Source organism: Neovison vison, chromosome 11 (assembly GCF_020171115.1).
Source record: "Neovison vison isolate M4711 chromosome 11, ASM_NN_V1, whole genome shotgun sequence".
NCBI lineage: Eukaryota > Metazoa > Chordata > Mammalia > Carnivora > Mustelidae > Neogale > Neogale vison.
The window spans coordinates 64,477,059-64,501,486 of NC_058101.1; the positions used below are offsets into that span (position 1 = coordinate 64,477,059).

Sequence of the window (24,428 nt, forward strand, 5' to 3'; positions counted from 1 at the left end):
GAAGACAGGCTAGGAAGTGCCCTACTAGGGTATGAGCACGAATCCCCATCCTAACTGCCCTACAATGTGGCTGTGCAGTCTCAAGATGATGCCTTGACCTCTCTGGTTCTCAGGTCCCTCATTTCCAAAATGGTATACCAGCCATGCCCGCATCTTAGGCCCATGGGGCACACTGAGTGTATGAGACAAATATATCACATGGAAGGTGCCTGTGCGCTGGGGGTGCTCAGTGAAGCAGAACTCGGCGTATGATGGTGAGGAAGAGGAGCAAGAGGAGGAGGAGGACATCCACGTCTGACACTGTCATGGGGCACATCTCCTGTCGGCCCCAGATCAAGCCTGTGAAGCAGGACCTGTCATGATCTCCACTTCAGAAATGAGGAAACTGAGACCCGGGGAGTAAGGCACACAGTGACAGAGCAGGGGGCCAGGATTCCCGCCCAGGCCTCATATCCCAACACTTAGATGGGAAGAGGAGGAGGAAGGAGCTGAAGGGAGCTGGGGACTGGCAAGGGCCAGGGACTGTATTTCAGGTGGGAGAGGCTGGGAGAGTCCCAGGTGGTGGGAGGAGCTGGTGGAAGAGATGATGGCGTGTGGTGGGCGGGGAAGAGGCACTGGCCAGGGGCTGACGCTGGCAGCCTGGCCAGAACTCCGAAAGCGCTTAGTTGGGTGAGACTGGACAGGAGTCCAGGACTACGTTGGGAACACTGGGGTGTGGGACTCTGCCTTACCCAAGGCCAGAGGAGATGTGATGTCCGGAACCAGGCGGCCCGCTCCTTTACAAGGTCCACAAGGAGACTGACATAGTATCTAATGTTGTTCTCATCGACAGGCTCAATCATATCCGGGAGTTTCCTATTTGCGGGACGCTCTGGGGAGAGAGTTGAGCCATCCCAGTGAACCCTGCAGGAGAGTGAAGGGTTAGTGGAGCCCATCCGTGAGAAGGGAGGCAGCTTGGGTCCGGAAGGACAGGCAGGATGCAGCCGGACCCAGGAAGCTCAGGGAATGCAGACCACTTCTCAGGCCTCCTTCTCCCACCTGTGTAATGGGCAGCTCAGTGCTGGCCCACAAGAGCTCTGCAAGCAGATGGGGCACTATCCCATGTGTCATGATTCACCAGCCATGGGACATTGAACACAGCCCCTTCCCCGGGCCCACATTGCCTCATCCACCACATGGAGCCCACAGCCTGTGTGTCCCCCCTTCCACCCCTGGAGATCTCATGGGATTCCTTTCATCGCAGTATCCTTGGGGACACCATGGTGCCTATCAGACATGGATCCAAAGCCCTGAGCAGGGCTGGGGCAGGATGAGGCGAGAGAGGCACTGTGCCCCGGGGTGAACTGGAAGGCAGTGTCAAGTCTCCGTATGAGACATAGAGATAAGTTAGTGTCCTATTTCAAAACTCAGACTTAATGCAAAGCAAATTGTCATGAACGGAATCCCAACATTTCTCTAAGGACAAGGGCAGTATTCTGGATTTTCCCTCTTGCCTCAGGCTCCAGTTTGGTCCACATGGCAGAGAACCCAAGATCAACCCTGCGGGTCGATGCCCCTATTAGGGTCCTCCCTGCCTTATTCTGGGCTGCACAAGGTATCATAGGGTGGACCCTGGACCAGCCGCCAGGAGCCGCCACTTGGATCCTCTCAGCCTGTCTCCTCATCCATAAAATGTCCTGATGGTTGTCATGACGGATAAAGGAAAGACATCAGTAGAAAACACTGGGCTCAGGCCTGGCACAGAGTGAGGCCTGACAAACAGGAATGATCGGTCCTGAAGTCCGTGTCTGGCATCCTTCTCGCCATCTGCCCTTCCCCTTCCCCACTAATCTCTCCTGTTCCAGGACCGGCAAGCCTGTTGCCCACAGCATCCCAGGTACAAAGGGCCAGAGCGGGTTGAACCCAGGCCCTCCTACCCCCAAGACCCCTCAGGCTGGCTGCTCCAACGATGTGGAGACCTTGGAGCCGGCCACCCCAACCACCCAGACCTTGCCACAGCTGACCATGGGGCCAGGGCTAAGCGGCCCTGCCAAAGGGGTGGATGGGAGGGTGGGCTGTGTCTCTGGTAATAGAGGGAGAGTGCCTAGAACACAGGCCGCCCCGGGAGGTGCTCACGAGCAGTAGCTGTACTGGTCCAAGACGTGCGTGAAGATTTCCTGCTCAGCCGCCAGGGATGGGGACCCTCGCCACACAAACTGTAGGCCCTGCAAATTCCAAGGGAACAGAGTAAAGGCCCAGGGGCAACACAGCTGCCCTGGTTCCGCCTCCCCCAGCCCCACCTGGGCCTCCCTCCAAGGCTCAGGACTCCATCCCCTCTGCGGGCTCCTCTCGACACCCTCAGACCCCCCACAGTCACATATGGTGGTGGAAACCGCCCTCCAGAAGGAGCCAGCCTGCTCCTGCACCCTTCCACCTCCAGCAGCACTGTCTCTGCCAAGGCCCGCTAGAGAAGCTCATTCTGGCTCTGCTTGAATACCTCCTGGCACAGGGAGCTGCCCGCCTCTCACAAAGCCTGCAGTCTGTTGCTTCATTGCCCTCATGGTTAGAACCCGGTCAGGGTCACAAAAGAGGGAGAAATCCTGCTTCTATTAAGAACGAGCCAGTGAGACGTTGGGACCACACGCATGTTCCCTGATTCTTCTGTGCCTCAGTTTCTGCATGGGAGAGAAGGGGAGGCCCCACCCAGCCCAATGCAGCACACAGTCAGCTGCAGGAGACGTGTGCAGATGTGGAAAGGGAGCTCAGTGTGCAGCGTGGACTGTCATGGGGCTCAGGACAACATTGCTTCTCTCGCCCACTAGAGCCCAAATCCACCTTTGTCTGCTGCTGCCCACGGCAGCCTGCATTTGTCTCAGACCACTCTTGCCTGAGTCGTGCTGGAGAGAATACTCGTTCCTCCCGGAGCATGGGAGCAGGCCCTGCACACAGAGGGATGAAAGGAGCGGCTAGAGACAGCAGGGCATGTGGCTCATGACTCACTTGGTTTTTCTGCATGGCACCCTTCAGGTCATAGTCGATCCGGGAGATGACGTGGGCGTAGAAACCCGCCAGGGCAAATAGGGTGGGGGTCGTGGCAGAGGCGCCAAAGGGATCGACTTGCCAGGAGAACCGTGGCCGGATCCCAAAGGTTTCATATAAGAACCCGTGTCCTTCTGCAAAGAGAGCACCGCCTTGCTGGTGACAGGAGGGGGCCCCTTGCCACCTGCTCACTCAGGGCTCCTGCCCTTCCATGGGGCTAGAGTGCCATCTGGGGCTGGGCTTCAGGAGATCCTAACACTGAGGGGGCCACACCAGGATTCCCCGATGCTTCCTTTACTCGTTCATGACGTTAGAGTCACCACATGGGCCTGAGCCATTCCAGAGGACCCCAGGCCTGTTGGACAGAGCCCAGAGGCCAGGCCAAGTCAGGAGAGGGAAGTGCTGCCAGATGTCAGTGTCTGAGAAGGTCGAGGTCTGAGGCACCCAGGAGGGGAGGAGAACCAGCCAGGGTGCACGGACCTAGCATGGGATTCCAGGCCCTCAGGGACAGCAGGGGGAGGAGGCAGAGGGTGGTCAAGAAGCAGAGGAGACCAGGAGGGAGCAGTGGAGGCAAGGGAAGATCTGGGGATTGTGGGTCAGGGATTATGAGGGAGTGGACAATAGCATCTCAGGAGAGAGGGCAGGTAGTACAAAGAAGAGTCCTCTCTATAGACAGGGAGCCAGAGCCAGGCAGACCTGATTGCTGCCTGTTCAATATCCCCTTCTCCTGCACTCAGACAATCCTCACTTTGTTCAGGGGGTGCCATCCCCACCCCAAAGGATGAATTGCCATTGGTCTCAGCTGCTCTTGGCGAGTTCATTCCCCTCTGGCAGATACTTGTTTTCTCAGCCTGGATGGAAGCCAGAGGTAGAGGTGGTCATGGATGCCAGTTGGAGCCAAAAAGATGTGCGCCTTAAGCTTGGTTTGCTTTAGGGAAAGATTTCCCACTTTCATTAAAAACAGAAAGTCAGATTGGCTGAAGGAGAGGAGAAGTGAGCTGGGAGAAATCGAAGAGGGAGATGAACCATAAGAGACTATAAACTCAGAAACAAACCGATGGTTTTGGAGGGGTGGAGGTGGGGGGTTGGGTGAGACTCGTGGTGGTTTTAAGGAGGGCACGTATTGCATGGAGGACCGGGTGTGGTGCATAAACAATGAATCTTGGAACACGGAAAAAAATAAATTTAAAAGAAAAACAGCGAGTCAGGACAAATGTTCCTTTGTCCCTTTTCTGACTTGAGTGGGAATATATGGCAATATGATGCCTGGAGCTGGGGCAGCTGTTGGGGACCAGCAGGACAGGTACATAAGACACAGGGAAACATCAATGAACTGCCCAAGGGGACCCCAAACCAACCCACCAGTGCAGTAGGGGACATGCCCTTAAGACTCAAGTCACTGCTCCTCAGGTTCCTGGCTCTCTACCACAAAGCATCCTGAGCCCCAAATGAAGAGGTGATTATTGAAGGAAACTGCTAATTATCCCATGGAACCGTGTCCTCCTACTCCTTCTAGTCTCAGAAACCCACCCTCCCCCTCAGCTTCAGCAGGTGCAGAGTCCCTCAGCGAGACCATGCCTTCCAAGGCATGTGCCTTCCCCTGGCCAATGGGCTGTGAGCTCAGTGTCGGAGGCCATTCCCCAGCATCCCTTGAGGGCCCTTCCGGTCACATGCCAGAATCCTGGCCAATGGGACAGGAGAAGAAAGTTTCCTACACCCCATAGCATTCCTGCAGATGAGAGACACCTTGGGGTAAGGGCTTGGGGGCCTGGACTGTAGCTACCAATAGACAACCCCTGGACTAGAGCCGCCAGGACGGTCACAGATGAGTCTCTCCCTCCTGGCCAGACCTTTCCTTTCTCGGTGGAAAGGTGACACCCCCACCCCTGACCCGAGCTGGGCTCTCCCCCTCAGGATGCGGGGGCGGGGGGTGCAGCTCTCGCTAGAGCACCTGCCATAGTCCCACCTCTGTGGGGGTCCCCTCAGTGAGCGGGAGGAGGGGGCGCAGCCACACTCAGCTTTCCCTGGTCACCTAGTGCTGAGGGCAGGTGCCTCTCCCCCCAGAGAAGTGTCAGGTCTCAGACTAAGGTGGGGGTGAGTGGCCCTCAAGGGCAGGGTTATGGGGGCCCCCTCCATTCCCTCCCTCCCCTGCAGGCAGCCTGCGGGGTTCTGTCATGGCAAAGAGACATGTCATAGCGAGGAGGAGGGCCCGTGCCTCTGCCCACCGACATGCTGGAAGGCAGGCGGTGGTTGGGTGGGGTGCAGATAGGGGCAGTGCAGTCAGGACGCTGGTGGTAATGACGCTGGAAGTGATGATGGTGGTCATCGTGATGGTGACACAGGTGATGTACACAGTGCTATGGCTGTCAGTGTGGACAGAGTGGGGAGTTGTTGATACAGGTGGTGGCCTGAGTAATGGAGGCAGAGAGGGGGGCCTCACTGGTGCAGGTGGTGCTTTGTGTACTGGTGGGGATGGCAGAGATGACGTCTAACCCTCACTGCTTATCTCCTGGGAGCCACGGGCTCCACTTCGTGTGCCCCAAGGAATTGTCCCAATTTGATCCTCACAAGTACCCTGTGAGGGATGCTCTGCCGTCAAACTCCTTTGGGCCATGAGGAAAGGGAGGCCCAGGGAGGGGACATCCCTTGCCCAGGGTCCTCGGCCTGGGAATGCACAGACCCAGGATAGACCCAGGCCATCTTGTCTCGAGACCACGCTCCACACCCCTGCACTCACGTGGCCGCAGTGTCCTGCTCAGAGGGAAAGACCGGTCCAGAGCTGGGGTTTAGGAACCCAGTCCCAGTGTGTGTGGAGGCCCCAGGATAACCTGAGGTGGGGAAGAGGACCTAACCTGTGAGCTGCAGAATCTGGTCATCAAAGTGGGTCACGGCCTCATCATGCATGACCTGGCCCCCAATGACAAACTCCAGGCGTCTTGTGGCCAGGAGATGGCGGACCTTGGTGACAAGGAGAGAGAACAAAGCCAGGTTAATACCCCAGAGTTGGGCTATGTCTGTGGGGACATGCCTCTGGTGTCTCATGGTGCCTTCCTCCACACCTGCATGTGCATTCATTCTGCAAGAGAATCAGGTCAGACCTGCCTCCCAACACCCACGCCAGCCCATGGCTGCTACTTGATCTGTGTTATCTCCACCTGAAACTACCTGTAGCTCTGTCTCTACTTCTGTCTCTACCACCTTGTCTACCTTTTCCTCTGTCTCCATGTCTGTATCTGTATCTGTTAAATTACACTGATGAAATACTTCAGAAATATCAAAAACTTGCAAGAACTGTGCAAACAGCTCCCATGGATTCCTTCCCCAGTTTTCATTTCATTCATTGGGAACCTTCTTTACCTTTTTGCCATAGCACCCCCCCCATCTTTTTATAGCTTGGTATGATTTTCTCTAAGCCATTTGAAAGTAACAGTTGGACATAACATACCTGCTCCCTATTCCTTCACTGTGTGTTTTGTCAGGACGGGGTAATTAGAGCCCGTCCTGACAAATTAGGACATTTATCATTAATGCAACACTGTAGCTAATCCAGACTTCATCCAAATGTTCCCAGTTGTTCAATGAATGCCCTGTTAACAGGTGTGGGTTTAGTCCAGGTTGGTGTCTTGACTCCCCTGTCATGTCTCATCATTGTCCTGTATTCTCAACACTTCTTCAGCTGCTATGTCTTCTCGATTGACTTGATCATGTCAGGAATTACAGGCCAGGGATTTTAAGGAGTGGCCTCCTGCTTATGTTGTCTCATGATTGACTGGTAAGTATTTTTTCAAAGGTTTTAAAAATTTAAATTCAATTAATCATACTATTATGTATTATTAGTTTGAGAGGAAGAGGTCAGTGAGTCATGAATATTTTTTATGTTTATTTTTTATTTCTTTTCAGTGTTCCAGAATTCAGTGCTTATGCACCACACCCAGTGCTCCATGCAATACTTGCCCTCCATAATACCCACAACCAGGCTCACCCAACCTCCCACCCTCCTTCCCTCCAAAACTCTCAGTTTGTTTCTCAGAGTCCACAGTCTCTCGTGCTTCATCTCCCCCTCCAATTTCCCCCAGCTCACTTCTCCTCTCCATCTCCCCCTTGTCCTCCGTGTTCTTCCTTGTGCACCACAAATAAAGGAAACCATATGAAAATTGAGTCCCTTTCCTTGACTTATTCCACTCAGTGTAATCTCTTCCAGTCCCATCCATGTTGATTAAAAAAAGTTGGTATTCATCCTTTCTGATGGAGGCATAATAATCCACTGTATATATTGACCATGTCTTCTTTATCCATTTGTCTGTTGAAGGGCATCTTGGCTCTTTCCACAGTTTGGCGACCGTGGCCATTGCTGCTATGAACATTGGTACAGATGGCCCTTCTTTTCACTACATCTGTATCTTTGGGGCAAATACCCAGTAGTGCAATTTCAGGGTCATAGGGAAGCTCTATTTTTAATTTCTTGAGGAATCTCCACACTGTTTTCCAAAGTGGCTGCACCAATTTGCATTCCCACCAAAAGTGTAAGAGGGTTTCCCTTTCTCCACATCCTCTCCAACACATGTTGTTTCCTGTCTTGTTAATTTTGGCCATTCTAACTGGTGTAAGGTGGTATCTGAATGTGGTTTTAATTTGAATCTCCCTGATGGCTAGTGATGATGAACATTTTTTCATGTATCTCTTAGCCATTTGTATGTCTTCTTTGGAGAAGTGTCTGCTTATGTCTTCTGCCCATTTTTTGACATGATTATCTGTTTTGTGTGTGTTACGTTTGACTAGCTCCTTATAGATCTTGGATATCACCCATTGTCTGTACTGTCATTTGCAAATATCTTCTCCCATTCTGGGGGTTGCCTCTTTGTTTTGTTGACTGTTTCCTCTGCTGTGCAGAAGCTTTTCATTTTCGCTTTTGTTTCCTCTGCCTTTGGAGACATGTCTTGAAAGATGTTGCTGTGGCCAGTGTCAAAGAGGTTATTGCCTATCTTCACCTCTAGGATTTTGATAGATTCCTGCCTCACATTGAGGTCTATTATCCATTACAAGTTTATCTTTGTGTATGGTGTAAGAGAATGGTTGAGTTTCAATCTTCTACACATAGCTGTCCAATTTTCCCAACACTTTTCATTAAAGAGACTCTCTTTTTTCCACTGGCTTTCCCCCCACCCTGCTTTATCGAAGATTATTTGACATTAGAGTTGCACGTCCATATCTGGGCTCTCTACTCTGTTCCACTGGTCTATGTGTCTGTTTTGGTGCCAGTACCATGCTGACTTGGTGATCACAGTAAAGTTTGTAAAGCTTGCAGTAAAGTTTGCAGTAAAGCTTGAAATCAGGCAATGTGATGCCCCCACTTTTGTTTTTCTTTTTCAACATTTCCTTAGCAATTCGGGGTCTCTTCTGGTTCCATACAAATTTCAGGATTGTTTGTTCCAGCACTTTGAAAAATACCGGTGGAATTTTGATTGGAACGGCATGGAAAGTATAGATTGTTCTAGGCAGTATAGAAATTTTAACAATATTTGTTCTCTGATCCATGAGCATGGAATGGTCTTCCATCTTTTTGTGTCTTCTTCAATTTCTTTCATGAGTGTTCTGTAGTTCCTCTCTACCTCTTTGGTTAGGTTTATTCCCAGGTATCTTATGGATCTTGGTGCTAGAGTAAATGGAATCGATTCTCTAATTTCCCTTTCTATGTTTTCATTGTTAGTGTATAAGAAAGCAACTGATTTCTGTGCATTGATTTTGTATCCTGCCCCCTTACTGAATTGCTGTATGAGTTCTAGTGGTTTGGGGTGGAGTCTTTTGGGTTTTCCATATAAAGTATCATGTCATCTGTGAAGAGAGAGTTTGACTTCTTCATTGCCAATGTGAATACCTTTTATTTCTCTTTGTTGTCTGATTGCTGTTGGTAGGACTTCTAATACTATGTTGAACAACAGTGGCGAGAATGGACACCCTTGTCATGTTCCTGAGCTCAACGGGAAGGCTGTCAGCGTTTCCCCATTGAAGATGATATTCGCTGTGGAATTTTCATAGATAGCTTTCATGAAGTTGAGGAATGTTCTCTCTATCCCTAACTCTGAAGCGTTTTAGTCAGGAACATATGCTGTATCTTGTCAAATGCTTTTTCTGCATCAATTGAGAGGACCAAGTTGTTCTTCTCTCTTCTCTTATTGATTTGTTCTATCACATTGATTGATTTGCTAATGTTGAACCATGCTTGCATCCCAGGGATAAATCCCATCTGGTCATGGTGGATAATCTTTTCAATGTACTGGGTTTTTTTTTAATTTTTTATTTCTTTTCAGCGTAACAGTATTCATTGTTTTTGCACTGCACCCAGTGCTCCATGCTTTCCGTGCCCTCTCTAATACCCACCACCTGGTTCCCCCAACCTCCCACCCCCTGACCCTTCAAAACCCTCAGATTGTTTTTCAGAGTCCATAGTCTCTCATGGTTCACCTCGCCTTCCAATTTCTCTCAACTCCCTTCTCCTCTCCATCTCCCCTTGTCTTCCATGCTATTTGGTATGCTCCACAAATAAGTGGAACCATATGATAATTGGCTCTCTCTGCTTGATTTAGTTCACTCAGCATAATCTCAATGTACTGTTGAATCCTATAGCTAGGATCTTGTTGAGAATCTAAGCATCCATATTCATCAGGGATATTGGTCTGAAATTCTCCTTTTTGGTGGGGTCTTTGCCTGGCTTGGGAATCAGGGTAATTCTGGCTTCATAAAAAGAGTCTGGAAGTTTTCCTTCTGCTTCAGTTTTTTTGAAACAACTTCAGGAGAATAGGTATTATTTCTCTTTGAAAGTTTGGTAGTATTCCCCAGAGAATCCATCAGGTCCTGGGCTCTTGTTTTTGGGGAGGTTTTTGACCACTGCTTCAATCTCATTACTTGATATTGGTCTATTCAGGTTGTCAATTTCTTCCTTATTCAGTTTTGGAAGTTTATAGGTTTCCAGGAATGCATCCATTTCGTCTAGGTTGCATAACTTATTGGCATATAACTGTTGATAATAAATTCTGATGATTGTTTCCATTTCCTTAGTGTTAGTCATGATCTCTCCCTTTTCATTCATAATTTTATTAATTTGGGTCCTCTCTCTTTTCTTTTTGATTAGTTTGGCCAATGGTTTATCAATCATATACTGGGTCCCAAATCAGGACTCAACCAATACCAAAAGATTCACATTATTCCCTGCATATTCTAAGACCACAGTGCTTTGAAACTGGAACTCAACCACAAGAAAATTTTTGAAGGAATTCAAACACCTGGAAGCTAAAGACCACCTTTCTTAAGAATGTTTGGATCAACCAGGAAATCAAAGAAGAACTTAAACAATTCATGGAAACCAATGAGAATGACAACACTTCCGTCCAAAACTACGGGATATAGCAAAGGTGGTCCTAAGGGGGAAATATATAGCCATCCAAGCCTCCCTCAAAAAATTGAAAAATCCAAAATACACCAGCTCTCTTTACACCTTAAAGAACTAGAGAATAAACAACAAATTAAGCCAACCCTATGCACAAGAGGGGAAATAATTGAGATTAGAGCTGAGATCAATGAGATAGAAACCAGAGATACAGTAGAACCAATCAATGAAGATAGAAGCTAGGTTTTTTTTAATGAGTCATTAATCTTATATAATATCCAGTGCTCATTATATCACATGCCCTCCTTAATGCCCATCATCCTGCTACCTCATCCCCCACCCCCTCCCCTCTAACAACCTTCAGTTTGTTTCCTTTGATTAAGAGTCTCTTATGGTTTGTCTTCCTCTCTGCTTCTTTCTTGCTCTATATTTTCCTCTCTTACCCATGCTCCTGTTTTGTCTTAAATTCCACATATAAGTGAGTCATATGATAATTGCCTTTATCTGACTGATTTATTTCATGTAGCATAATACCCTCTAGTTCCACCCACATCATTTCAAATGGCAAGATTTCTTTTTTTTGATGGCTGAGTAGTATTCCATTGTGTATATATACCACACTTACTCATCCATCCATCTGTTGCTGGATATCTGGGCTCTTTCCCTAGTTTGGCTATTGTGGACATTTCTGCTATAAACACTGGGTGCACGTGACCCTTTGGATCACTACATTTGTATCTTTAGGGTAAATACCCAGCAGTGCAATTGCTGGATCATAGGGTAGTTCTATTTTCAAATTTTTGAGGAACCTCCATGCTGTTTTCCAGAGTGACTGCACTAGCTGGCATTACCACCAACAGTGTAGGAGGGGTCCCCATTGTCTGCATCCTCATGAACATCTGTTGTTTCCTATCTTGTTAAGCTTAGCCATTCTGTCTGGTGTGAGGTGTTATCTCATTGTGGCTTTGATTTGTATTTTCCTAATGCTGAGTGATGCACATGTTTTCGTGTGTCTGTTGGCCATTTGTATGTCTTTTTGGAGAAATGTCTGTTCATGTCTTCTGCCTATTTCTTGAATGGATTATTTGTTCTTTGGGTGTTGAGTATGATAAGTTCTCTATAGATTTTGGATACTAGCCTTTATGTGATATGTCATTTGCAGGTATCTTCTCCCATTCTGTCAGTTGCCTTTTGGTTTTGTTGACTGTTTCCCTGGCTGTGCAAAAGCTTTTTGTCTCAAAAAAAATTTTTTGTCTGTTTTTTTTATTGTGTTACATTAGTCACCATAAAATACATCATTAGTTTTTGAAGCATTTTTCCAAAATACATTGTTTATGTAAAACACCCACTGCTCCATGCAATACATGCCCTCCTTAATACCCACCACCAAACTCATGCATCCCCCCAACCACTCACCTCTAAAACCCTCAGTTTGATGGAGTCCCAGTAGTTCATTTTTGCCTTTGTGCATTTTTGCTTTCCTTGCCTTTGGAGACGTGTCTAACAAGAAGTTGCTGCAGCGGAGGTTACAGAAGTTGGTTCCTGTGTTCTCCACTTTTGATGGATTTCTGTCTCACATTTAAGGCTTTCATCTATTTTGGGTCTATTTTTGTGTATGGTGTATGGAAATGGTCCAGTTTCATTCTTCTGCATCTGGCTGTCCAATTTTCCTAACACCATTAACTGAATAGCCTGTCTTTTCTCTCTCTCTCTCTCTCTCTCTCTCTCTCTCTCTTTTTTAGGATTTTTGCTTATTTATTTGACAGAGAGAGAGATCACAAGTAGGCAGAGAGAGAGAGGTGGAAGCAGGCTCCCTTTCAAGCAGAGAGCCTGATGTGGGACTCAATTCCAGGACCCTGAGATCATAACCTGAGCTGAAGGCAGGATCTTAACCCACTGAGCCACCCAAGCGCCCTGAGATCTCTATTCTGTTTCATTGATCTATGTGTCTGTTTTTATGCCAGTACCATACTGTCTTGATGATTACACCTCTGTAATAGAGCTTAAAGTCTGGAATTGTGATGCCACTAGGCTCACAGAACGAGTCCAAAAGTTTTCCTTCCGTTTCTATTTTTTGAAACTCCTTTAGAAGAACAGGTATTAGTTGTTCTTTTTTTTTCCAATTTATTTATTTTCAGAAAAACAGTATTCATTACTTTTTCACCACACCCAGTGCTCCATGCAAGCCGTGCCCTCTATAATACCCACCACCTGGTACCCCAACCTCCCACCCCCCCTCCACTTCAAACCCCTCAGACTGTTTTTCAGAGTCCATAGTCTCTCATGGTTCACCTCCCCTTCCAATTTACCCAAATTCCCTACTCCTCTCTAACGCCCCTTGTCCTCCATGCTATTTGTTATGCTCCACAAATAAGTGAAACCATATGATAATTGACTCTCTCTGCTTGAGTTATTTCACTCAGCATAATCTCTTCCAGTCCCGTCCATGTTGCTACAAAAGTTGGGTATTCATCCTTTCTGATGGAGGCATAATACTCCATAGTGTATATGGACCACATCTTCCTTATCCATTCATCCGTTGAAGGGCATCTTGGTTCTTTCCATAGTTTGGCGACTGTGGCCATTGCTGCTATAAACATTGGGGTACAGATGGCCCTTCTTTTCACGACATCTGTATCTTTGGGGTAAATACCCAGTAATGCAATTGCAGGGTCGTAGGGAAGCTCTATTTTTAATTTCTTGAGGAATGTCCACACTGTTCTCCAAAGAGGCTGCACCAACTTGCATTCCCACCAACAGTGTAAGAGGGTTCCCCTTTCTCCACATCCTCTCCAACACATGTTGTTTCCTGTTTTGTTAATTTTGGCCATTCTAACTGGTGTAAGGTGATATCTCAATGATACCTCCCTGAGGGCTAATGATGATGAGCATTTTTTCATGTGTCTGATAGCCATTTGTATGTCTTGATTGGAGAAGTGTCTGTTCATATCTTCTGCCCATTTTTTGATGTGTTTGTCTGTTTTGTGTGGGTTGAGTTTGAGGAGTTCATTATAGATCCTGGATATCAACCTTTTGTCTGTACTGTCATTTGCAAATATCTTCTCCCATTCCGTGGGTTGCCTCTTTGTTTTGTTGACTGTTTCCTTTGCTGTGCAGAAGCTTTTGATTTTGATGAAGTCCCAGAAGTTTATTTTCGCTTTTGTTTCCTTTGCCTTTGGAGACGTATCTTGAAAGAAGTTGCTGTGGCTGATATCAAAGAGATTACTGCCTATGTTCTCCTCTAAGATTCTGATGGATTCCTGTCTCACGTTGAGGTCTTTTATCCATTTTGAGTTGATCTTTGTGTACGGTATAGGAGAATGGTCGAGTTTCATTCTTCTACATATAGCTGTCCAGTTTTCCCAGCACCATTTATTGAAGAGACTGTCTTTTTTCCACTGTATATTTTTTCCTGTTTTGTCAAAGATTCATTGACCATAGAGTTGAGGGTCCATATCAGGGCTCTCTACTCTGTTCCACTGGTCTATGTGTCTGTTTTTATGCCAGTACCATGCTGTCTTGGTGATCACAGCTTTGTAATAAAGCTTGAAATCAGGTAAGGTGATCCGCCAGATTTATTTTTGTTTTTCAACATTTCCTTAGCGATTCGGGGTCTCTTCTGATTCCATACAAATTTTAGGATTATTTGCTCCAGCTCTTTGTAGAATGCTGGTGGAATTTTGATCGGAATGGCGTTAAAAGTATAGATTGCTCTAGGCAGTATAGACATTTTAACAATGTTTATTCTTCCGATCCAAGAGCATGGAATGGTCTTCCATCTTTTTGTGTCTTCTTCAATTTCTTTCATGAGTGTTCTATAGTTCCTCAAGTACAGATCCTTTACCTCTTTAGTTAGGTTTATTCCAAGGTATCTTATGGTTCTTGGTGCTATAGTAAATGGAATCGATTCTCTAATTTCCCTTTCTGTATTTTCATTGTTAGTGTATAAGAAAGCCACTGATTTCTGCACATTGACTTTGTATCCTGCCACGTTGCTGAATTGCTGTATGAGTTCTAGTAGTTTGGGGGTGGAGTCTTTTGGGTTTTCCATATAAAGAATCATGTCATCTGCGAAGAGAGAGAGTTTGACTTCTTCATTACCAATTTGGATACCTTTTATTTCTCTCTGTTGTCTGATTGCTGTTGCTAGGACTTCTAATACTATGTTGAACAAGAGTGGTAAAAGTGGGCATCCTTGTCTTGTTCCTGATCTCAATGGGAAGGCTGCAAGCTTTTTCCCATTGAGGATGATATTTCCTGTGGGTCTTTCATAGATAGATTTGATGAGGTTCAGGAATGTTCCCTCTATCCCTATACTTTGAAGCGTTTTAATCAGGAACGGATGTTGGATTTTGTCAAATGCTTTTTCTGCATCAATTGAGAGGACCATGTGGTTCTTCTCTCTTCTCATATTAATTTGTTGTATCACATTGATTGATTTGCGAATGTTGAACCATCCTTGTAGCCCAGGGATGAATCCCACCTGATCATGGTGGATAATCTTTTTAATGTGCTGTTGGATCCTGTTGGCTAGGATCTTGTTGAGAATCTTAGCATCCATATTCATCAGTGATATTGGTCTGAAATTCTCCTTTTTGGTAGGGTCCTTGCCTGGTTTGGGGATCAGGGTAATGCTGGCTTCATAGAAAGAGTCTGGAAGTTTTCCTTCTGCTTCAATTTTTTGAAACAGCTTCAGGAGAATAGGTGTTATTTCTTCTTTGAAGGTTTGGTAGAATTCCCCAGGGAATCCATCAGGTCCTGGGCTCTTGTTTTTTGGGAGGTTTTTGATCACTGATTCAATCTCGTTATTAGATATCGGTCTATTCAGGTTGTCGATTTCTTCCTGGTTCAATTTTGGTAGTTTATATTTTTCCAGGAATGCATCCATTTCATCTAGGTTGCTAAGCTTATTGGCATATAACTGTTCGTAATAACTTCTGATGATTGTTTCTACTTCCTTGGCATTAGTTGTGATCTCTCCCTTTTCATTCATAATTTTATGAATTTGGGCTTTCTCTCTTTTCTTTCGGATTAGTGTAGCCAGTGGCTTATCGATCTTATTGATTCTTTCAAAAAACCAGCTTCTAGTTTCATTGATACGTTCTACTGTATCTCTGGTTTTTCCCTCATTGATCTCAGCTCTAATCTTGATGATTTCCCTTCTTATGTGTGGAGTTGGTTTGATTTGTTGTTCATCCTCCAGTTCTTTAAGGTGTAGAGACAGCTGGTGTGTTCTGGATTTTTCAATTTTTTTGAGCAAGGCTTGGATGGCTATATATTTTCCCCTTAGGACCGCCTTTGCTGTATCCCATAGGTTTTGGACCGAAGTGTCTTCATTCTCATTGGTTTCCATGAATTGTTTCAGTTCTTCTTTGATCTCCTGGTTGATCCAAGAATTCTTAAGCAAGGTGGTCTTTAGCTTCCAGGTGTTTGAGTTCCTTCAGAACTTGTCCTTGTGATTGAGCTCCAGTTTCAAAGCATTGTGATCTGAGAATATGCAGGGAATAATCTCAGTCTTTTGGTATCGGTTGAGTCCTGATTTGTGACCCAGTATGTGGTCTATTCTGGAGAAGGTTCCATGTGCACTTGAGAAGAATGAGTATTCTGCTGTTTTAGGGTGGAATGTTCTGTATATATCTATGAGGTCCATCTGGTCCAATGTGTCATTCAATGCTCTTGTTTCTTTATTGATTTTCTGCTTCGATGATCTGTCTAATTCTGAGAGAGGCATGTTAAGATCTCCTACGATTAGTGTATTCATATCAATATGACTCTTTATCTTGATTAACAGTTTTCTTAAGTAATTGGCTGCTCCCATACTGGGAGCATAGATATTTACAATTGTTAGATCATCTTGGTGGATAGTCCCTTTAAGGATTATGTAGTGTCCTTCTGTATCTCTGACTACAGTCTTTAGTTTGAAGTCTAATTTATCTGATATGAGAATCGCTACCCCAGCCTTCTTTTGAGTCCCATTGGCATGAAAGATGCTTCTCCACCCCTTCACTTTCAGTCTGCGTGTATCTTTAGGTTCAAAATGGGTCTCTTGTAGACAGCATATGGATGGGTCCTGTCGTTTTATCCAATCTGCAACCCTGTGCCGTTTTATGGGTGCATTTAGGCCATTCACATTGAGAGTGATTATTGATAGATACGTTTTTATTGACATCGAGTTACCTTTGAAGTCTTTCTTTCTGTAGACTGTCTCTATATTTCTGTTCAATGCTATTCTTGGGATTTTTCCTCTTTTATAGAACCCCCTTTAATATTTCCTGCAGTATCGTCTTGGTGGTTGCATAGTCTTTTAAGCCTTGCCGGTCTTGGAAACTCTTTATCTCTCCATCCATTTTGAATGTCAGTCTTGCTGGATAAAGTATTCTTGGCTGCATGTTCTTCTCATTTAGTGCCCTGAATATATCTTGACAGCCTCTTCTGGCTTGCCAGGTCTCTGTGGACAGGTCTGACGTTATTCTGATGGGCTTCCCTCTGTAAGTAAGGAGCCTCTTTGCCCTGGCGGCTTTCAAGAGATTATACCTACAATTATAATTTCTCAATTTGACTATCAGGTGTCGTGATGTTTTATTGGAGTGTATAATCTTGGGTGGAGACCGTTCAGCCTCTAGTACATGAACGCTGGTTTCATTCGCGAGATTCGGAAAATTTTCATGAAGGACTTGTTCCACGATATCTTCTAGATTTCTTTCTTTCTCCTCCCCTTCAGGAATTCCAATAATTCTGACATTGGAACGCTTCATGGCATCATTTATTTCCCTGATTCTGCTTTCGTGGGATCTAAGCTGTTTGTTCCAGGCTTCCTCCTGATCCTTTCTCTCTATCTGTTTGTCTTCCAGATCACTAATTCTATCTTCTGTCTCAGTTACCCTAGCTTTGAGAGAGTTTAGATTAGATTGGAACTCATTGAGAGCATTGTGGACCTCCTCCCTGGTAGCTTTAAGCTCCGCCCTAACATTGTGAACATCCTGTCTGGTCGCTTTCAGTTCGGCCCTAATCAATTCTGTTTGGTCATCCATGGCTTTCTCCAACCTAGCTATTGCCTGGATAATTGTTAGCCTGAATTCTCTTTCCGACATATTGTCTATGTTGATAGCCGTTAGCTCTGTTGCAGAAGGTCCATCCTCTGTATTTTTCTTCTGTTGGGCATTCCTCCTCCTAGTCATTTTGGTGGGAGAAGACTGAACAGATGTAGCTGGATGTATCAACTCTGGTGCAGTCCAGGTGCACCCTGGAACACTTCCTGATCTCCGTCTCAGAGAGAAGCCTCAGTCTGGGTGCAGAAGCTGAATAAATTCCCCCTTGGACGCTGGCAATGCAGTTTCCAAGTTGCAGACCCTGGGGGCGCAGGATCTTTTGCTCGTCCCCAAAGCCAAGGCAGTGGCGGCTGTCTGGGAGCTCCCGACCGCCAGAGAGGTTCCAAGCAGCGATCGCACACTGAGATTTTGCCGCCGTCCCGGGCTGGGAGTGCCCGGCTTGCGCGCACCTCTTTTCAGAGGCGGCTGTGGGTCGGGCGCGCGTCTGGGGCACTGAGAACGGGGCGCTGGTCCGTAAGCCGCAGGCTGGGCTTTTGCGCGCCTCTGTCCGGGGAAGAGTTTCGCGCATGCGTGGCTTAGACTTTGAAACAATGCGCGGGTCAAGAAGCGCCCCGGGCCTTAGTGACCCAGGAGAGCTCGATGGACGTGCGCGCGCATCTCAAGCTTCGTGGTAGGGCTAGCGCGCGTTCTGCAGACCGGCGCAGCTCCCATCCCCTCACAGGAGCCGGAACCCACGCGCTCTGGGGCACGCTGGCGGCTTAGGGACCAGGAGCTGGTTTCTCCGCCACACTCTCTCTGCCTCCACGCCGGGGAGGCCGTCTGGGACCGGGGACTTAAGCCCCGGTCCCTAGCTGCCCCGATTCCCACAATTTCCCCCCGCGATCCTTTGCTCTTTTGGAGTGCTTTCAACCAGTCTCCAAGTTAATGCTGGTCCCCAGACGCAGGGCACTCTCGCTCGTATTGGGGTATTACTTTCCCACCGGTCGCCTCTGGTGGCTCTCTCCCCCTTTTGTTTATCTTCTGATATCAGTCCGCCGTTCCCATTCCGCTTTACCTGCTCACTGGCGTCTTCTGCCCCTGTAGAGATCCAGACGTGTATAATTCTGATCTCAGGCTGATTTCATGGGTGATCGGAGTTCTTTGGTAGGTAATCAGCTCACTTTGGGGTACCAGCTGAAAAGACGCCTCTTCCTAGTACCCCGCCATCTTGTCCCCCCGTATTAGTTGTTCTTTAAATATTGGTAGAAATCCCCTGGAAAGCCATTCAACCCTGGACTCTTGTTTATTGGGAGATTTTTTATTCAATTTCCTTGCCTGTTATGGGTCTGTTCGGGTTTTCTATTTCTTCCTGTTTCAGTCTGGTAGTTCATATGTTTCTAGAAATGCATCCATTTCTTCCTGATTGCCTAATTTGTTGGTATATAGTTGTTCATAATATGTTCTTAGAATTGTATTTCTTTGGTGTTGGTTGTGATCTCTCCTCTTTTGTTAATGATTTTATTTATTTGGGTCCTTTCTCTTCTCTTTTTGGTGTGTCTGGCCAGGGATTTATCAATCTTAATTCTTTCAGAGAATCAGCTCCTAGTTTTGTTGATCTGTTCTACTGTTCTTTTGGCTTCTAGTTCATTGATTTCTGCTCTAATCTTTATAAATTCTCTTCTGCTGGGTTTAGGCTTTATTTGGTTTTCTTTCTCCAGCCTCTTTAGGTGTAGGGTTAGCTTCTGTATTTGAGAACTTTCTTGTTTCTTGAGAAAGGCCTGTAGTGTTATATACTCCCCTCTTAGAACTGCCTTTGTTGCATCTCAAAGTTTTTGTTTTTGTTTTTGTTTCTAAATATTTTATTTATTTATTTGACAGAGTGAAGTGGGGGGAGAAAGAGAGTGAGAGCAAGAAAGAGGATATACAAATGGAGGTACTGGGAGAGGGAGAAGCAGGCTTCCCACAGAGGAGGGAGTCTGATGTGGGGCTCTGTCTCAGGATCCTGGGATCATGACCTGAGTCAAAGGCAGATGCTTAATGTCTGAGCCTCCCAGGTGCTCTGCATCTCAAAGGTTTTGAACAGTTGTGTTTTCATTTTTATTTATTTCCATAAATTTTTTAAAATTCTTCTTTAATTTCTTGGTTGACCCATTCATTCTTTGCTAGGATGCTCTTTACCCTCCATGTTTTTGAATTCTTTCCTTCTCCTCTCCATCTCCCCATGTCCTCCGTGTTATTCCTTATGCTCCACAAATAAGCGAATCCTTATGATAATTGATTCTCTCTGCCTGACTTACTTCACTCAGCATAATCTCTTCCAGTCCCGTCCATGTTGATACAAAAGTTGGGTGTTCTTTCTAAATTTCCTCCTGTGAGTAATTTCCCATTTCAAAGCATTGTGGTCTGAAAATTCACAGGGAATGATTCCATTTTTTTGGTACCAGTTGAGACCTCATTTGTGACCTGGTATGTGATCTATTCTAGAGATTGTTCCAGGTGTGTTCAGAAGAATGTGTATTCTCTTGCTTTAGGATGGAAGTCTCTGAATGTATCTGTGAAGTTCATCGGATCTAGTGAGTCATTCAAGGACCTTGTTTCCTTGCTAATCTTAGATGATCTGTCCATTGTAGTGAGGGAGTGTTCAAGTTGCCTACGATTACAGTATTATTATCTATGTGTTTCTTTAATTTTATTTTAATTGGTTTCTATAATTGGAGGCTCCTATGTTAGGGCATAAATATTTACAATGGTTAGATCTTCTTGTTGGATAGACACTTTAATTATAATATAGTGTCTTTCCTCAACTCTCATTACAGTCTTTGGTTTAAAATCTAATTTATTGGATATAAGGGTTGCCACCCCAGCTTTCTTTTGATGTCCATTAGCATGATAGATGGTTTTCCATGATTTCCATGATAGATAGATTTCCATGATAGATGGTTTCCCTCTCACTTTCTTTTTTTTTAAGATTTTATTTATTTGACAGACAGAGATCACAAGTAGGCAGAGAGGCAGGCAGAGAGTGAGGGAGAGGCGGGCTCCCTGCTGAGCAGAGAGCCCAATGTGGGGCTCAATCCCAGGATCCTGGGATCATGACCTGAGCCAAAGGCAGAGGCTTTAACCCACTGAGCCACCCAGGCAGCCCCTCCCTCTCACTTTCAATCTGGAGATGACTCACAGTCTAAAATGAATCTCTTGCACACACAGCATATCAATAGGTCTTGCTTTTTGGGCTAATAAGTATTTTTAAAACAAATGAAGGAATGGAGGGATGGAGACAGGGGCAGTAGGGAGAGACAGTGGTGGTGAGTCCTGTGCAGTCTTTGGAGACTGTAGTTTCCATTTGTTTTCAGTACTGTCAGGGTCATGATTATTTACTTCAGGAGGACTGAATGGGCTCCTGTTGCATACTGTTTTACAGGAGCACCTACCACATCCCAGGCACTTTCTAGGCACTGGGGGTTCATAGGAACAAGTAGAGAAATGTCCCTGCTTCCAGGGAGCCATATCAAAAGTGGTCTCCCCAGGACTCTGGTGGGTCACATCGCCCCTCAAGGATGAGGAGACAGTTGGGTTTGGGGTGTCAATGTAGAGAGCAGCCCACCCCCAGGACACTCTGAGATACCCGCTTCACTCAGACCTGCCTGGCTCAGCGTCTCACCTATCCTGTATCAGCTGTGCAACCACAGGCCATTCACCTGCCCTCTCTGAACCAGGAACATCTATGCAGCATGGAGTAACTTTCCCCACTATATACCCTGTTGGGAGGACATGGTGATGTGGACCGTAAGAAGTAGAGACCAGTTCCTGGCAGTTGCCCAGTGCCCATAGCATGCGAGGCTCCTCCTTATAACTCCACAAGGTACAGGTTCAAGACACCCCTCAGGTGAGATCTGGTGACCTCTTCTCTTTACCTTCTCACTTTGCCACTTGGGCAGTCTCTCACCTCCCTGTCTCTCATGTTCAGTGACTGTTATGAAGGAAGGAGAATGCCAGGGAGAGGACCAGGTCCACAGTGTCCTCCAAGGTGCCCATGTCCCACATTCATCAGAACCCAGGAGATCTGAGGAAGGGGAGGTCACTCCCATTTGCACAGGCAGGACCTGCAGCTCACAGAATGCACCCCTGCCTGAGGTTGAAGTTTCAGGCTATCCCCCATGAAGACCTGCTTCCCAGGGCCTCTCTGAACCTGTGCCCAATGGTGTCTTCTGTGGCCCACTTTAAATGCAGCACCCTAGGCAGGGTGGTCAGCTGCGAGTCACGGGCCATGCAGATGGTAGGTGAAGTGGGAGGTGGGGGTCTGAAGAGACTCCATTCCACACCTGACAAGTGCAGGGCTGACTTGTTAGAGCACCATTTCACACCAACAGCTACAAAGGCAGATAAAACCAAACCTGTCTTTTGGGCTGGGCTGAGCACAAACCTGAGCTAAACAAGTCATTTGAAGTGCCCAGTGTACCTGGTCTGGGAGTTTCAGGCCACACATCCTTGGATAAGGGGCTTCCCTGCTTCGGTATCCCACCCAGAGGCCCTTGCAGACCGCAGTACCTGGCGTTTCTGCCTGTCCGAAGCAATGCCATCCCACCACAGCCGGAAGTATTCCTGCTCCACAGCAATGAAGCGGCGATGCTTCTGTAGCATGAGCTCCTGCACCATGGAGGTGTAGATATTGGAAGCATAGGCCCACGGGCTTTCCTGTGGAGGGAGCACCCCATCACACCAGCACCCATGGAGGGTCCCAGAGGCTTGGCCCCAAGGATCTAGTACTAAAATCCCAGTGGCACAGGGTCCCTGGGCCCCATCACTCCCTGTGGGTTTTTGTCCTGGGCTCTTCCTCTCTTCCTCCTATACCACTCCGACAGAGATACACAGGGACTGCTCTGTGCTGGACACACAGTGCCGGCTACCCTGAGACAGTGACATGGCTCTCTCGCCTCTGATGAGATCCTGCTATTCTAGGGAGAGAAGTGATGTTCCAGACCATGACACAGGATGTGCCCAGGGGCTAGGGACGCCTTCCCTGAGGGGGCATGGTAGCTGGCCCTGATGTTCCAGACCATGACATATGACATGCCTAGGGGACAGGGACAGCTTCCATGTGGGGCATGATAGCTGGCCCAAGGGTACAGTAGGGAGGCATCCAATGAAGCCACAGGGTGACAGGGAGGAGGTCCAGGGACCCCACGGGGCCCATCTGGGCTGAGATGAAAGAGCTGATGATGAGATCTGAAGCTGAGAGGAGCTACCCCCAGCCCCCTGGATGGTCATGGGCATCGGCTGACCTGCCTCTCCCAGGCTGGAGGCTCCACAGGACCAGACATGGGTGTTTCCCATATGTGTTTCCAGGCTGATACATGGTGTTGCCCAGAGTGGGTGCTTAATGAAATGCAAAGATCCCTGGCCAGGGAGGCCTCAAAAATGGAGGTCATTCCTGGGTTCCCTTAGGCAAATCACCTACCCTCGCTGGGCCTGTTTCCTCTTCTATAACTGAGGGTGACAAGCATGCTTCCCCACCATTAAGCCATCTCCACAGGCAGCAGTGTCCCCGGAGAGGCTGCCCAGTGCATCCCAGGACTGGACTCCTCTGCCCCCACCTCCAGCGTCATATCCTCTTGCTGCTTCCCTCTCCCATTGAAGTCCAGCTGCCTCTCAGTAACATCCGCAGAATAGTTATTGTATCCCTAATCCCAGAGAGTGCTTGTTCTCTTCTGGGTTTCCTTCCTGTTCCGACAAAAGAGCTGGAGGTGGCCTTGGTAATAATATACAGTCACCTGACCCAGGATCTTGAGCAAATCTTGGTCTCTTCCTGCTCCTTTTCCTGCATTCGTTCCTTCTTGCATACATTCATTCCTATACTTCTTCATATCTGCATTCATTCATTCCTGTGTTCATTCATTCGTTCATTTGAACATTCATTCATTTATTTGATCATTCATTCCTGCATATTCATTTGAATTCATTCATCCCTGCATTCATTCACTCAATCAGCAATAGCTGGTGCACCTCTTCTGTCTATCAGGGTGGGGAAACCATGCCAGGAAATATAATGTATGAAGGCCTTGGCCTGTGAAGCTAGCTTTCTGGTGGGGACAAGGGACTGACACCAAGCCCCCTACCAAATGTGCATGGAAAGGAGGAGGGGAAGGGAATAGGGGTACACATAGGGATGCCAGGAAGGCCTCACCAGAAAATGTCTTTTGTGGAGCCACGCACAGGGTTGGGGGGACTAGGCTTACTGGAGGAAGTCCTTCTGGGCAGAGGGAACAACCCATGCAAAGGGTCTGAGGCCTGTACCATCCTACAGAAGGGGGACATGGGGCTCAGAACGGGAACAGAGCCCACCCAAGGTGTCCCAGTCATGGACTGTGACCATGGCCTGAGTCAGGCCCATGTCTTTTCACCTGACTATCCCTAGCATGGATGGGGAAACTGAGGCCAGAGACTGGAGCCAAGCAGCCCAAGTGAGCCTCCCTGGTCTCCAGCGAGTTAGGTCATAACCCAGGCTGCTCCCTTGAGGATGTCAACCAGCACCAGGCTTCAAACCCACCCTGGTATCTGGCAGAGAAAAAGAAGCTGAGCTCCAGGGGTTCTGGGGGATGGTGAATGGGCACCTACCTGCACAGTGTGGATCCAGCCCACATCCATGTGACTGTGGGGAACCACAAAGACCCTGATGGGCTTCATGGGCTGGGCCACCAGGAACTGCAGCAGCACCAGCTGCGTGAGCACGGGAAGCCAGAGGGGCGGCCACATCCCGGTGGCAAGTGGGCAGGGGCAGCTGCTGGCCGTAACTTGTTGTCCACTGGCGACTGGTCCCCTAGCAGAGAACACCGCTCCTGATCCATGGGGAGGCAGGGACAGGAGCAGGAGGAGTGGCACTCACAGCAGTGTTGTCACCTGAGCCAGAAGAGGGGGTGGCCCCTGGACATCATCATTCTGTGCTCCGCCCACATCAGTAGTGTCTGGACATTGATGTCAACTTTTTAAAATTTATTTTA

The 24,428-nt window shown here is 47.3% G+C and overlaps 1 protein-coding gene across 1 annotated transcript in view; it reads right to left on the reverse strand.

Annotated features, from left to right (window-relative positions):
• Positions 1-24,183, reverse strand: part of LOC122890233 (epididymis-specific alpha-mannosidase-like) — a 51,856-nt gene extending 27,673 nt beyond the window's left edge. Inside the window, exons 1-6 of the mRNA XM_044225946.1 lie at positions 24,046-24,183; positions 21,979-22,125; positions 5,871-5,976; positions 2,980-3,152; positions 2,116-2,204; positions 732-903 (exon numbers count right to left, since the gene is read on the reverse strand). Coding sequence (XP_044081881.1) covers positions 732-903; positions 2,116-2,204; positions 2,980-3,152; positions 5,871-5,976; positions 21,979-22,125; positions 24,046-24,183 — 825 coding nt within the window. The remainder of the gene's footprint in view (positions 1-731; positions 904-2,115; positions 2,205-2,979; positions 3,153-5,870; positions 5,977-21,978; positions 22,126-24,045) is intronic.
• Between the last annotated feature and the right edge of the window lie 245 nt (positions 24,184-24,428).